Below are 14,064 nucleotides of genomic sequence, written 5' to 3'. Positions count from 1 at the left end.
CCCCCCCCCCCCCCCCCCCCCCCATACCTCCTACCGCTGTGTCAGTGTATTTCATCATCAGAGGACTCACTCGATTAGCTTCAGGTGAGCTGACATTAGTCTCGGTGCAGGAGGTCAAATCGATACGTGGCTATTAAAATGAGTTGATTTCCTGTCAGCAGTTTGGTCGTTCCACTGACACCTGCCAATAACACCGAACCACAAGATGTTTATACATCCAGTATCAGTTCAGAGATCTTATACAGACCAGAATATGTCTTTAGACGTGAGTTGATCTGCTCCAGACTGCAGTGTAGACGTTGTTTACCTCTACTGACTCCATAAAACTCAACCTGGTTGTGTATTCACTGAGGACTCGATGGAAGTATAAGCACTGATTTGGTGAAATAAAAGCGAGTTGATGGCAGGGACTAACAACTGGGAAATTGCACTTACTGAAGCCCAAAGCTCAATTAAACTAAAACATGATTCATTTTACACAGGGGTCTGGTTTAAATGAGGTCATGTTTCAAAGAGAAAAATCTAGCAATTAGACACACCCTGTAATGAAATGAAGTAAAATAAAAATGAAAATGACACCAAATAAAAACCCCTCGTGTAAACAAGTATGAGGCATCACTGCACTATGTACAAGAATGACTCCAACAAAAAAGATGCATCTGATGTCTGTTAGTGGAGGAAAGTTCCGTTGATGCGTTCTCCTGTTTTTAAGAAATGTATTTTATGAATCAGTCACAGATAAATGAATGCAAATGAAAAGTACAAATGTGAGCCTCAAGAGAATCAGGAGTGACATTTAAACCGGGCCCAGTACTTATTTCGGTCCTGATTGGATATTGATGCGGGGCTGATGGTCAGAGAGGCTCTCTGTGCGCACTATAGCCGGCGAGGAAACTCCTAACGGCCCCCGAAAGAGGGCAGAAAATGACCGTCGGGCTCGCGTGGATGGCTCTTACCTGTAATTGTCCCACTCCCTTCCCGCGCCTTAACGCCCTCTCAAACCATCGGTGGGGCTGCTGCTACAATCCAGTGGTGTGTCTCTGATGTGGAGACATTTGCGTCCTAGACAGGAGCAAAACAAACACAAAAAAAACGGGAGTGGTGCCTCTTTTTTTCCTTCTTCTTCCCGGATGAAATCAAACAGCTTTGTCAGAATCACACACGAGTCTTCTTACTCGGCAGCGTTGGCATCTCATCCGCCACACAGCTGAGATTCTCCTGCATCCAAACCTCTGCTTATTCCGTTATAGTCCACAAACAACACTCTGATAATACGCTTTAATTGCGTCCCGCTGGTGCGCCTTTGGTGGCTGACAGTCACCCAGACGATCGCAGCGCACTGTAACTATGAATGTAATAATTTGTCAAAGTGGGATCGATCCTGATCGATCACTTCAGCCCGCAGTCTTTGCTCCGCCGCGTCCTTCCCCAGTCTGACAGCTTCAGCTCTGCGCGCACTAACTTTTATGGAGACTCCGGAGCGCACGGCGCACAGCGCTACGCCGCTACCTCCGCCGCTAACACGTTACAGTATCCCGATTACCGTCAAAGCACGTGTGTCATATGCAGATGTGACTTGTTCACTTGAACATCACCGGTCCGGAAAGAAGGGCGCGTTGCTTCTGTTATCGCCTCCAAATTGAAGCTCGATGTGATAATCAATAACGCTGTCATTAGATATGGAAAAGCACCAATATCACGATATTGTGAAATCAACGATCTGCGCGATCATCATACGTCAAGGCTCATTTGGACATTTGTAGAATAATGATGCACTAAACAGAATTATTCAGATTTTGTCACAAGCCTAAAGACAATCACTCATTTAGGAAGTGTAACGCAAAAATAATGTAGCAAAGTCCAGCTGCCACGGCGCAATTAGTGGATTGCTGCATTGAAATGGCAATTAAGTAATAAATGGCATTTGATTAATAATTGAGCAGTGATAATTTCCCACTGAGAAATGCAAGACGTTCACAAAAGACCAATATCCGATCATTTCTTCCATCCCCCAAAAGTTGCATCAATATGATGGAGTGCAGCAGTATTTAATCCTGTAAATGACCCTTTAGGCATGTTTAATTAACTGCAGTCAGAAGCCTCTGCTGCTCCGCTCTCACCAAGGAAAAATAAATTAAAAAGGTGCAGTACTGCCATCATGTGGACATTTGACGTTATTTCACCAAACCTCACTGACATCCTTCCTGCAGAGAAACCGGAAGCCGCTAGAGGAAAAAAAAGGTGATTCATGTTCAGGCGAATATCTGAAGTATAACTAAGAGAATACAGTTTGATCAAAAAATGTTTATTCCATGGTGAAAACATTCCAGCCACACACGCGCACACACACCCAATTTTCTTTTTACAAACAGCGAACCTCCACAGTATAATGCATGTGAGGAGACAAAACAAAAAATCATCAAAGTGACATAAAGCACAACGTGATTGGCTTTTGCAGTTCATTCAGAAATAAGAGGGAACACTTAGAAAGTCTTTTCAGCTCTGTCCATCGGGAGAGAAGCACAACAACTGATGCTGTTTTTTTTATTTTCTTTGTACTTTAGGAAAATATCATCCTAAGGCAATCTTGAGAGAGATTCCGCGTCCGTCTGCGAAACGTCCACGCGCTCCAGATTGAACGGCGATTGTTCAGGCTGCTTCTGAAAGGCATCGGCGGCTGTAGTAGTAGTGAGTAGTTCATGGACTCCTTTTCCCAGAGTTCCTCAGCATTCCTCTTTGATGTAGATTTGTTCGTCTGTGTCGGACTCCAGGTGCTCCAGCCGGTCCGTCTGTCCGTTCATTATCTCGTCGGGGGTTTTCATGAACCTGGTGGACGTGACACATTTATTTAAACTTCTGTTGTAGAATAGATCCGAATACGTCATGACTAGTGTGACCAGCTTCGTTTAGAAAAGGTATCTTTGAGTTGCTGTACCTGAATAGAAGTCTTTGTCCAGGCTCTTTCCTGATAATGTTCAGTTTGTAGTAGTGTCTCAGTGCTCGCGACATCTTCTCGTACGTCATGTTGGTCCTGTTCTGTAAGAGGCGAAAGAACAAAAGTGTCGTTAGTAAATGAGACGTTTTCTACATCTTTGGATGACCTGATCCATTTAGAGCTGCACTAACTAATGCTTTGAACTAGAGATGCCCCATCAGGGGTTTTCTATATTGATTGTGATCACTGATGAGCCGATACAGATTGTTTGTTGTTGTGTTTTGTAATAGCAGCTGGTATACAAGGCTCCAGACATCTGTGCTGCCCACCGGCTGCTAGCAGCGTGTCACACACATGAGCACAGGCTGTGGTGTCTCTCAGCCACACACCGCGTTCAAGCACTTGTGTAGTTCTATTTTGTCCGATCAGAGGCCCGTCGATCGAGGCTACTTTAAACTCTCCTAGAGAGAACAACTGGGAATGTGCAGTCTGATCATAGACGACAACAGCTGCACGCCTGGAGCTCGCTGAGAGTGTGTGTGTGTGTGTGTGTGTGTGTGTGTGTGTGTGTGTGTGTGTGTGTGTGTGTGTGTGTGTGTTTACCTTGTGATTTCCCCAGAGCCTGGCCAGGCCGTTGGGGTCCATGATGCGGAAGACTTTGCACTCTGTATCCTCCCAGCGGATGTAGTTCTCGTACCTGCTGTCTGACAGGAGCTGGTAGACGTAGTCCCACAGCAGCCTGCAGTCTGCATGGACGCGACAGGGAAACACACGGTGCTTTGTTTTGTGATGCTCAGACAATTCCAAAAGGGACAAGATAAGTAAGATAAGTCCTGTCTCTGTGAGTGTCTGCTCACATTGTGACCTAAGCAACAGATGTCTCGTAGCTTCAACCTGTAACCGTGAGAGGGCTAAGTGTTACCTGCTATCCGTCCGATGGGTATTTGTGGCTCTTCTGGAGGAGACACGGGCATGATGACGTGGTTCCTGTAGAGCGCCTCCTCCTGCTGCTGCTGCAGTAGATGCTGCTGCTGGGACAGGGCTATCTGATGGTGGTGGCCGTGGAGTTTCCCCTCGCGCCCGTTCTCCAGCGTCGCCTGAGACGGGGGCCCACCGCGGCTGTGCCTGAAGTCCATGGCGGCACCCCCGCCGCTCCTGCTCGGGCTGAGGAGCAGGGGGTTCATGATGGCGCTGGGCATGAGCTGGATGACGCGAGGAGGGCCCGCCTCCTGGCCCCCGGGGCTGCCCGGGCAGGGGGCCTCTCGGGGCGTCGCGCAGCGGCCGTTGGGTGCGGCCGGGGACACCGACAGAGGGTACATTTCCTCGGACAGGTGGTGGTTGCTGTCGGGCAGCTGGGAGAAGGTCTGGAGGTGGTCCTCGTTGGCGGCGCGGGGGTGGTTTGGCTCCGGAGGGGAGCGCCTGGCGGTCTGGTGGTGGGGGGAGCGGGAGCGGTGCCGCAGCTCGATGGTGGGTGGATGCTGGGGGAGCGGCTCTGAACCACGTGGGGCCCGCCGTACCGTTTCTGTGGTTCCAAAAGATACAACATGGGATCAATACCTACAGCTAATTTACACCATTTTATATTCAAATAGAGCCAACACAATTTTGTATAATAGGAAATTCACAACATTTGATGTTCCATAGGATGTTCACATTAGTTTGTCCGAATGAGTCATCTGAAGTTGTAAGAAGCCTGTCTCTACTCATGTCTGTTCACAGCAGCAGAGAAGCAGAACCAGAGCATGACATGAAGTGGTGGATTGTAGCTTTTCATAGTTTTCACAGCCTTTTAGAGATTTGACAACTTGTGCAGTCATGCGTCCCCACTGCAGAGGTGCTTATTACCACTAGGTGTCACTAATGTCCTGCGGTCAGGCTGAGAAAGAGGATTATATTCTTTTTGAGGAGTTTCAGTAGAAGTTCTCTGGAGGTGGTGGGAATTTTGCCTTGATTCCTTCAGGCACAAGCAACATGGAAAACCCCCCAAAAAATGTACAAAGTGGTTCCAAACAAGGAAGACGGTCGTGACAAATAGCAGCAAAGTTGCATCCAGCCACTGGTGATCGGCAGTTTGTTTAAACAAAGCAGCGTTTCCTTGTGGAGCAGGTTTTACTGCCGACATGTGAAGTCACTAATCCAACCCATCTGATTGTATTTGGGTCATAACCACAAAAGGATCATTGCTTCCTTGATTACAACAAACACGGCTGCAAACTCTTTTAATTTTCAAAAAAATAAAGTGAAGTGGTGTAATTATCATGAAGACTCAGCTACAACTTTACATTTGGTACATGTAATTACAGTCTTAAACAAGTAGCTAATAATAACACAACTTTATATGTTTTTTACGTTAGAAAAAGTGATATCCCGATCACAAGATCTGCTATTGTAATGAAGTCAGTGTAAATATGTATTGATTGTCGATGACAGTTGGACAATTGTACGCATGTATAATGTTATAAGTATATAAATAGCTGTAGGATGATTGATTATGGGCTATCTGAATCAGAAGTATGTTTGCACATACTGATTGGTGCATGACAATAAACACAGCGCGATAGTGTAAGTAATAAAACAAAATATGTGATTTTATATTTCCCATTCTTTATTAACATGGCTGCTAGATGTAGCTGAAATAGTCTCACAGATGCTGGAGGAAAAACTGAGAATGTAGCATTTATTCATAGCAACAAGCCACTGATGGAGGAACGTAGGTTCCAATAACCCAAAACCAAGCGCGGGTCTGGAGGCGATGCCGTTTATGGGACTGACCTTCAAGCTTCAGGTGCTGCGCAGCGCTTTCAGGCAGCGAGTGGAAGGAGTTCCCGGGGAAGTAGGCCGACGGGTAAAAGACGTGGGGCTTCCTCTGCTTCAGGATGTGCTGCAGCAGCTCGTACAGGACGTCCCCTGCAGAGATGCAAGAGATCAGAGGTTAGCACAGGTAGGCTGCGTAAAACAGGAAGTTAGCGCTGGCGTCATTGCGCAGAATTTGGTTCCCCTTCTTCTTCTCTCTGCTTTCCAGGCAGCGGGGAGCTTGAGCAATAATGGAAGAGTCTCTGAGGGCGCAGACGAGTGACGTTTCAGGACGAGGCGTTAAGGCAACTCAAGACTTATTCGAAAAAACATCCGAGTCTGTTGACTCAGTGAGTGCACAGCTTTAAGAATAAGTGTTTCTACATCAGGCGATGCTAGTTGGTGGCCAACGTGAACTAGATGTTGACACAAGCTCCATATGACCCTGGCATTCTCCTCTAAGTGCTCGTACAGTAGTGGTGACACCAGGCACAAAGCCCCGAGCAGGAAGCTCACTGAATCATTAACAGCTGTTTGTTTTGCCTCAACACCGATGGCGGCAGCTCCTCTCCCGCCACCGGAACGGAACACTTCCACGGTTAAAGAATAACTCGGATTTGAACAAAGGCTGCCATCACACATAGCCTGAGGGATTTTTTTTTTAAGGCTTACCATAACAAGGAAATGATTCTCTTAAAGGAAGTGATGTTAAACGCACGCACACACACAAACACACAAACACACACACCTTTCAGTTCTCACTTTCTGGTCCTGCGGTGTTGAGTTGCAGTGTGTGGGGGGGAATTCCCACTTCCTGATGCTTTGACAGTTTGCTTTGATTCTGCATTTTATAAATGCTAGTTTCAAACTTCGCGTGTTGGCTTAAAGCTGCTCACAAAAGAACATGTTTATCAATGTGACTCACAAAGACTTTAGAGAAACGGAAGAAAGTGTCATCTGACAGCCAGTCATAGCCGATAGACGCGCAGCCCTTTGTGGCTCTACATCGGTCCCATTACAAGTGTTCAAGTCCAAACAGCTGTAACGTAGCTCTACAAACTGCGTGGCTTATTGTGGGATGCGAGGTTAAGACATGCCAGGAGAAAAAAAAAAAACAGTGTTATTCTTAGAGCGTTTACAGAGGAAAATATGGCACACAGCAGGGACTGATGGGAACTGCAATCTTACAATCCCCTAAAGGAGGAAACAGACACAACGCCGGCCAAATCATTTGCTCGCTTCCCGAAAATGACTTTTTTTCTACTGATGTCACTGACAACAGGGCCAAGACGAACCCATATTAAAATGTAATCAATCGCTGTCGGCTTTATCTCTCCCCATACACTGTGTTTTGAAATAATGTTATCATAGCGTCCACGGTTGCTGATGCATGAAACCATTTTACAACTAAATGATGTCGGTGTCACTTTGAGACGACTGAAGACAAATAATAAAAACCTGCGATGATGAATCACGGTTTCCAATTTTGTTTTGTTTCCCCCCCCCAAACCACGATTTCTTAACAGGATGTGAACATTTTTGCAGAGTTGAAATGGAAACACAAGCCGTCAGTTGGGCCACGTCTCTCTAGCTGCAGCTTATTCCTCACGACGTGGAATCAAATGTAAAGGGGACACGTTTATACACTGAACCAGAGCTTACGTCCTGGTTGGCTCTACAGAGGATTAATGACGTATTCAATGAATCGGTTTAAATCAAATAAATAATAAGCATAAATAAATGCTGAAATAAATTAGTACTTTAAGCGTTGAATTAAATAAGATAAATGAGATAAATAAATTAAATAAATTGAATAAAAGCCAAATTAAATACATAAATAATATAGCAAAAATTAATAAGAAATAGATAATAAATTGAAAATAAGTCTAAAATTATTTGATGTATTCATCCATATTAAGATCTTGCAGCAAGCATAAAGCTCAGCTTTATATGGAGCGGAATCGATCCTGTGATTTGTTGATTCAGTTTCATTTGTTTATTCTTTTCTTCATGAATTCATTTATGTCCCTGTTTATTTCAGCATAGATTATGCATTCATTTTCAGTCCTCTACATACGGCTCCCATACTTTTCCGGACATAAGATGACCTTTTTATTCCAGGCTGTGGAGGGTTTCTCCCTCGTCTTATCTTAATATTTCACAACGCTGATGGCTCATTCCATCCCACTCTTATGACCAACACAGCCCTGACCGACCATGTGTTGTGCACAGTTCCGAGAACACACAAGACTTTGAATCCTGATTCATGTCAAAATAGAAATCCAAAAGCCTGCAAAGGAAATCAGTTGACTTATTTTGCATTATTCTCATGCGCCCGGCAGCTGGCGTTGCCGGGGAGACAGTTGAGGTCGGTTTGCACTTCCTGATAAACCGTCCTCTACTTCCTCCCCCCAGCAGCCTCGCTGTAACGGCTGTCGCCTGACACTGCCGCCTTCCCTCCTCGGCACTTTATTGATTTTTTTAAAGGGTGTAGTTTTGCTGTAAACACATTGATTTTAAAGCTACAACTTTTCATGTTCAAATAAACTGTAATATCGGTCGAAAACACAAAGGGACACATCGGACCCCTAATTTGTTGTGAGACAAATGTGTGATCATAGATGTTTATTTCATCTTATCTGTGAGGAACCCAAACTATTGGTGGAATCCTATCAGCCTTTTTAACACCGCTGGTGTTACTTCTTCTTATTCTTCTTCTATATATAGCTGCACTTATTTTCCGTGATTCTTTTCTGTTTCCATGATCTAAAACTGCTCTTTCTCCCTCGCTGGTAACTCCTGTTTCCCACTCTTGTTATTGCTCCAGTTGGACTATAAGAACCATCTAATGCAATCAATGAAAGTGACTCATTTTAAAAACCTTTCACTGGTGTCTCCAGTTTACCCAGTCTGGACTGAGCCCCTATTATCTTTGTGAAATTCGTGAGGAGGTGGAAATAAGGCCAAACAAGTACCGGAGTGGGGAGATCGATAGCGGAAGTCCTCCTTGGTGAGCAGCAGCAGGGCTTTGCCGTTCATTTGGAAAGAGCCACTGGTGATCGGCCGCAGGGCGAACTCCTTCTCGGCCCACCGCAGCCACTGGGCCACGTCGTCCCTGCTCCAGAAGACTGGCTGCAGACCTGCAGGTGGGGGGGGGGGGAGATGATGGAGGAAAGGGAGTTGAGACCAGGGTTTGGGTAAAGAAGCAACAAGGCAGAGGGGATGGTGGAAAGGAAGGAAGGAAGGAAAAGAAGGATGAGCTCAGCAGAGAAGGGTGCAGAAATACGGGGGGTTGGTGTGTGGGGGGGAGGACGGAAGAAAAGAAGGAAAGGCAGGAAGGAGGGGAGGGTGAAGGGAAGAGGGGAGAGAGGAAAGGGGGAGGGGGAGAGGAAGGAAGGAGGCAGAGGCAGTAAAAAGGATATTGAGGAAGTGGAGATAAAAGCCAAAAGGAGGGAGTGATTACAGGAACGGCAGCAGAGATAAAGAAAAAAAAAAAAAAAAAAGATGAAGGAGGAGACCGAGTCAGAAAGGGAGAGGAGGTTAGAATAAAAGATGAGGAGATGATAGGTTAAATGGAAGAAAACGGAACCAGTAACACGGATAAAAGAAGGGAGAAAGAGATTGTATTTGATCTGTTATGATGTGTGCAGTCAGAGGACGGACACTTTATTAGTTTGTGTATAAATGGACAAGGACACATGGAGGGAAAGACTGCAGAGGAAACGGCAACGATAGTATCTCTTCTGTTTCCCTCCCTCGCACTCTGAAATGTTTCTTTCACTGCTGTGGGAACAGGAGTGTGAAACATCTGCACTGGTGACCAACAAGCATCTTAGAGGCGTCACTGGGAAAATAAAAATGAGCTCAACTTGAGCGTTGTGCAGAATGGTTGCAAAAGCATTTCTCAGATCAGTTGTGAGGGCAGAAATAATCGGGACACAAAGATCAAACTGTCTTTTCATGCCGGAGACGCCTCTCAGCCAAAAGAATAATATTGATGAACTGTAAAGTGTGCAAACCGTCCTGCTTTGCAATAACATGCACTGAACTGCGATGAGACACCGGCCCATGTATTCCATTACTCCCCGTGCCCGCTTATATTAGCTTCCTGCTTTTTCATGGAGTCAGAACAGAAGCTCATCTGGCTTGATCAAATTAGATTTATTTTCCACCACTGAGACTATTTCTGAAATGTTTTTAAACTCCGATTTTCTTGACATTGTCTGACATAACACGATTTATATTTAACATTACATAAAAAAAATGTACTTTGGTTTACACAGATACGGCCACCTCATCGCATCATTTTGCAGTCTTGGTGTAACCCAAAGATTTACAGTATGACTCTGTCACACACACACACAGCAGTGTATAGCTCCGATCAGAGCATCCAGTGACACCCACACTACTCGTTTCTTACATCTCACTTATCGGCCGGCCTCAAACACTTCCTCTGGGAGTCGGACAGCTGTTATCTCGGGCCGCCAATGTCACTGTCAGACAAGTAATAGGAACCTTGTGCTCGCTTTCAGGCCCCCCCCCCCAGCTCCCCCCACCCCACCCCCATCAAACAGAGGAAGTTTTCACAGAGAGCAATCAATATAAAATGAAACCGTCTAGATCGTCAGATTTCCCATTTCTCCCCTTCCCTCCCAGTCCTCTGCAGTCACAGAGCGGCGCTGCCGATAAGCCCGGGAAGGCCTCGGTTATCTGAAGCACAGCTTACGGCCTGTCACGCTCTGACCCTCCGCTTGACAACAGACATCCTAAGAAAGTGTTAGGTATCGGGCGGCAGGTGTTTCACAACCACAGGGCTGAGTGGTGGGCCGATAAGGAGCCGTATTTTTTCATATTTCTTACTGGGTTTCTGGGATTGGCTTCTTCCCTAGCCCCGAATACGTTTAATATGCTCTGTGTAAATCCTCATGATGCATGGATTAGAGCAGTGTAGGTAACTTTTTCATCAATAATAAGGTTGTTTTTGTCCCTTGTGTAGCTTCTGCAAATGATTTGATGTTACATTTGACTGGACTATATAACAAGGATGGATCTAGGATGCATCATTGACCTATCAATATTGAATCAAGCCGCCATCTGCACTGCATGCAGCAGCTGTACGCTCGTCTCTGGTGGCTGACTTGTGAGAGCGCCGGGGCCGGCAGCAGTGAAGCCCGGGTCGCGGGGTCACGGCTGCGGTATGCTCTCTCCAGAGCCGGAGAGAAGCGCTGCTCTGCCAAAACCCCTCCGAGATCCGGTCCGCCGGCCTCAGCCATCTGCACAGAGCCCGAAGGAGGAAGCTACAAGGGGAGGAGGAGGAGGATGGGGGTGCAAACAAACGTGTCCCACAACGCACTTTGGCAGGAAGCAATCCAGCATGGGCTCCTTTTCAGAACAGGAAACTTCCTGCGGTAAGGTTAGAGAGCGACGCCGGGGAGGTTTATTAGCAGACAGCGAGACGAGAAAAATGAATGGAAATGGAGTGGAAACGGAGAGGAAAGAGTGATGAGAGCAGCAGCGCATAGAGTGAGAGGACCAAACAAAGACGCAAGAAAAAAGAAAAAAAAGAGGAAGGAAAGTCAAACAGGAAGAGAAACGGATACTTGGCCGGCGCTCAAGTGGAGTTCACAGAGCGGGACATTTGTGCACAGCCCTGAGTTGTTGCTCATGTGTGATTCTTGTGACTGCATACCTACTGTGGGACGTAACCAATGTGTGAAGCGAAGCCTGCGAGCTTGTTCACAGAGCTCATATTTATGCCGACATTTATCAAACGCATCCTCCGTTTGTAGTGGTGTGCTCTGCCAACTCCTCTACTGCCACACTGCTCCCCTGAAAGCTACGCCACCGCTGCAGCCGTTCATACCCAACTCCAACCCCAGCATGCACGTGTGCGCTCTTGAGTCTGCGTTTAACGGTAGCCGGATCAACTCTCGAGTCTTGTCCACTAATATGTAACCCTGTACTCACACATCACACTAAGATGACTTTACAGTGAGCCACAAAGTTTCTTTTTTCTCTCTCTCCATTGACGTGTGTCTTTGTCTTCAATGCTAACATTGCTCAGCAGGCTGCCAAGACTATGACGGTTGCAGGTGAATCACAGAGATTTACTTGCAGCTGCGTCAACGCTGATCTTACCGGATTCAGGCGTAAAACCTGAGTCACATTTAAGTTGCGAGATTCGGGACCTTGCTTTGTACCTCGCATCCATGCGATGCAGACAGAAAACCTTCTGTCGCAGTGCAGCCAGTGAGACAAAAACATCCTTTGCTTACTTAGGAGGTGGAAAGTAAAAATGAACGGGGAGCGAGAGGAGAACAGACACGCTGTTCCCTCAACACGTTCACACACTTCCTCCGATACATTTTGTCCTCTCTGGTTTTCTTTTAGAGAATCTGTTACAGACGTGTCGCAGGTTACGGGAAGAAAATCAATTTCAGTCTTCCTCGTCATCGGTCTGCCTTTGTTGAATGCATCTCGGATTCACTTTGTTCATGAGAGTGAATATATGTGTGTGTGTGCGTGTGTTTACGTCGAGCACGACAGCAGCAGGATCCCAAGCCCTTGACTAAACCGTGGGCTCCTAATCCTCTCTGATGACACATAATTTTCACTTTGTGGTTTCTCAGGCCCCCGCTCATGCACAACTGACACACACACACACACACACACACACACAGCGCACAAGTTGCCAAGGCAACTCATAAGCGCTCAGGATGAATGAAGGGAAGAGGAGGATGAGATCACTGGTATCTTGTTTCGTTGTTGCGGTACAGAAGCCCTCAACTTCCCCTCACAGCCAGACGAGTTAATGAGGTCCGTCCTGCTGCGGAGCGCAGAGGTCCCGTCCCGTCCGCTTAGCTCTGCACGTCCCACCAACACTCGCACTGCTGCCACACCGCTCCTTGTGTTCCTCTCACCCGACTCAACGGCTGCCTCTTGACACTTCGACTGACAAACAGTGACTTGGGAGTGTGCCCCCCCCCCCCCCCCAGCATGTCCCATTTTAAAAAAGGGCCAAGATGAAGAGACACGGTCCGTTTCTGAGAGGGAACTGATCATTTTGCCTCCGATCTATCCGATTGATTTTAGGTCATGTTGCTTTGTTAGCAAGCGAACTCTTCTCAAGCTAACGTCAACTACTTACTATATACACGACGTGAGTTTAGAGAAATACGTGAAACGACAGCAATCTGTTAACGGCGCATTACGTGGTGGCGGCACGGAGACAGTGCCAACGGAAAGACGATTAAGATCATCTGTCCTGATTGGCACACAAATGAAATGCATCCACGTGAATATGCAACAGTCAGCGGTAGTGACGTAGTATCAGACAGTGAGGAAGACTCACTATGGAGGGAGGGGAGGTGGATAGGTCAAACACAGGACAGGATTTTCAACTTTCAAATGTAACGGAGCAGACTCATCACAACATATCTGATTCACTGTATTTTGGTGCTGAAGCTCAAGACACACCTCCATCACTGCTGTGGACCTGTGAACAGGCTGTTTTTAACTAGTTTTCTCATATTTAGCTGTTGAATTAGACATGTTTTCAGTAGCACTGGTTGATGAATGAGAAGATCTCAGCTTCCGCTGCATATTCAATGAGAAAATGAACCATGGAGATCTAAGAAAACTAAAAATGTTTTGAAAAGAATAGCTGTTAATTGAACTTGTCTTGTTTTGTAGCATAACGAGTAACTTTTACCAAAAGAAATGTACAGTCATTACTAAAAAAAAAAAAAAAAACTGTCGTGTTCCGATTTTCTAGTGCGTCACATTTCTTTTCTCTTTATTTGTAAAACTGGAACAAAACTGCACACATGCTGTGTTTTGAGTCATACAGTCATACATCTCAGATATTGTTTTCTGTTAAACTCCTGAAAATATACATATATTATGTATTATATATTTCAGCTTAGCTCGACCTAAACGAACTGTAACTACGTAAACAAAAATGCAGTGTTGCATCGGTTCGGCCGGGACTTTGCTCAAAAGCTCCTTAGTCACTCAGTACATGTTTGCCTTTTCTCCCGAAGCAGAAGTAGGCGGATATTGGTCTTGCTATCTCAATAAAGAAAAGGTTTTTCTTCCTCCAGACAGAGGAGGAGGAGGAAGGAGGAGGGCTGACCATGACCTTCTGACACCCTGACTCAGGGACATGTGGGTATGAGAGCTACACCTTTCCACAGTCAATGCTCACGCTATTCATCTCCCCTCGCCGCTTTGTGCGTCTCCGGTCATTGATTCCCTGTCAGGTGGGAGCGGCAGGGCAGAATCCTCCTCCACACACACACACACACACACACACACACACACACACACACACACAC

General features: G+C 46.2%; 2 protein-coding genes across 5 annotated transcripts in view; both read right to left on the bottom strand.

The window, feature by feature from the left end:
• Positions 1–1,422, bottom strand: part of LOC116393412 (chemokine-like protein TAFA-2) — a 52,496-nt gene extending 51,074 nt beyond the window's left edge. For 2 of the 3 annotated variants that reach the window (XM_031865733.1, XM_031865731.1), the window contains exon 1: positions 957–1,422. The gene's annotated coding sequence lies outside the window, so the exon portion shown is untranslated. The remainder of the gene's footprint in view (positions 1–956) is intronic. The other variant, XM_031865732.1, reaches the window with a different exon arrangement.
• Positions 1,423–2,289: 867 nt separating this feature from the next.
• The window catches only part of etv6 (ETS variant transcription factor 6), a 22,562-nt gene continuing 10,787 nt past the window's right edge, over positions 2,290–14,064 (bottom strand). For both annotated transcript variants that reach the window (XM_031865724.1, XM_031865725.1), the window contains exons 3-8: positions 8,704–8,868; positions 5,708–5,842; positions 3,858–4,457; positions 3,539–3,681; positions 2,936–3,036; positions 2,290–2,826 (exon numbers count right to left, since the gene is read on the bottom strand). In XM_031865724.1, coding sequence (XP_031721584.1) covers positions 2,724–2,826; positions 2,936–3,036; positions 3,539–3,681; positions 3,858–4,457; positions 5,708–5,842; positions 8,704–8,868 — 1,247 coding nt within the window. In that variant the 3' untranslated portion in view covers positions 2,290–2,723. The remainder of the gene's footprint in view (positions 2,827–2,935; positions 3,037–3,538; positions 3,682–3,857; positions 4,458–5,707; positions 5,843–8,703; positions 8,869–14,064) is intronic.

Source organism: Anarrhichthys ocellatus, unplaced genomic scaffold (assembly GCF_004355925.1).
Source record: "Anarrhichthys ocellatus isolate YVR2014 unplaced genomic scaffold, GSC_Weel_1.0 scaffold33, whole genome shotgun sequence".
NCBI classification, from domain to species: Eukaryota; Metazoa; Chordata; class Actinopteri; order Perciformes; family Anarhichadidae; genus Anarrhichthys; species Anarrhichthys ocellatus.
Note: the sequence above shows the minus strand (reverse complement) of the source record. Positions and strands in the feature narration are given on the sequence as shown.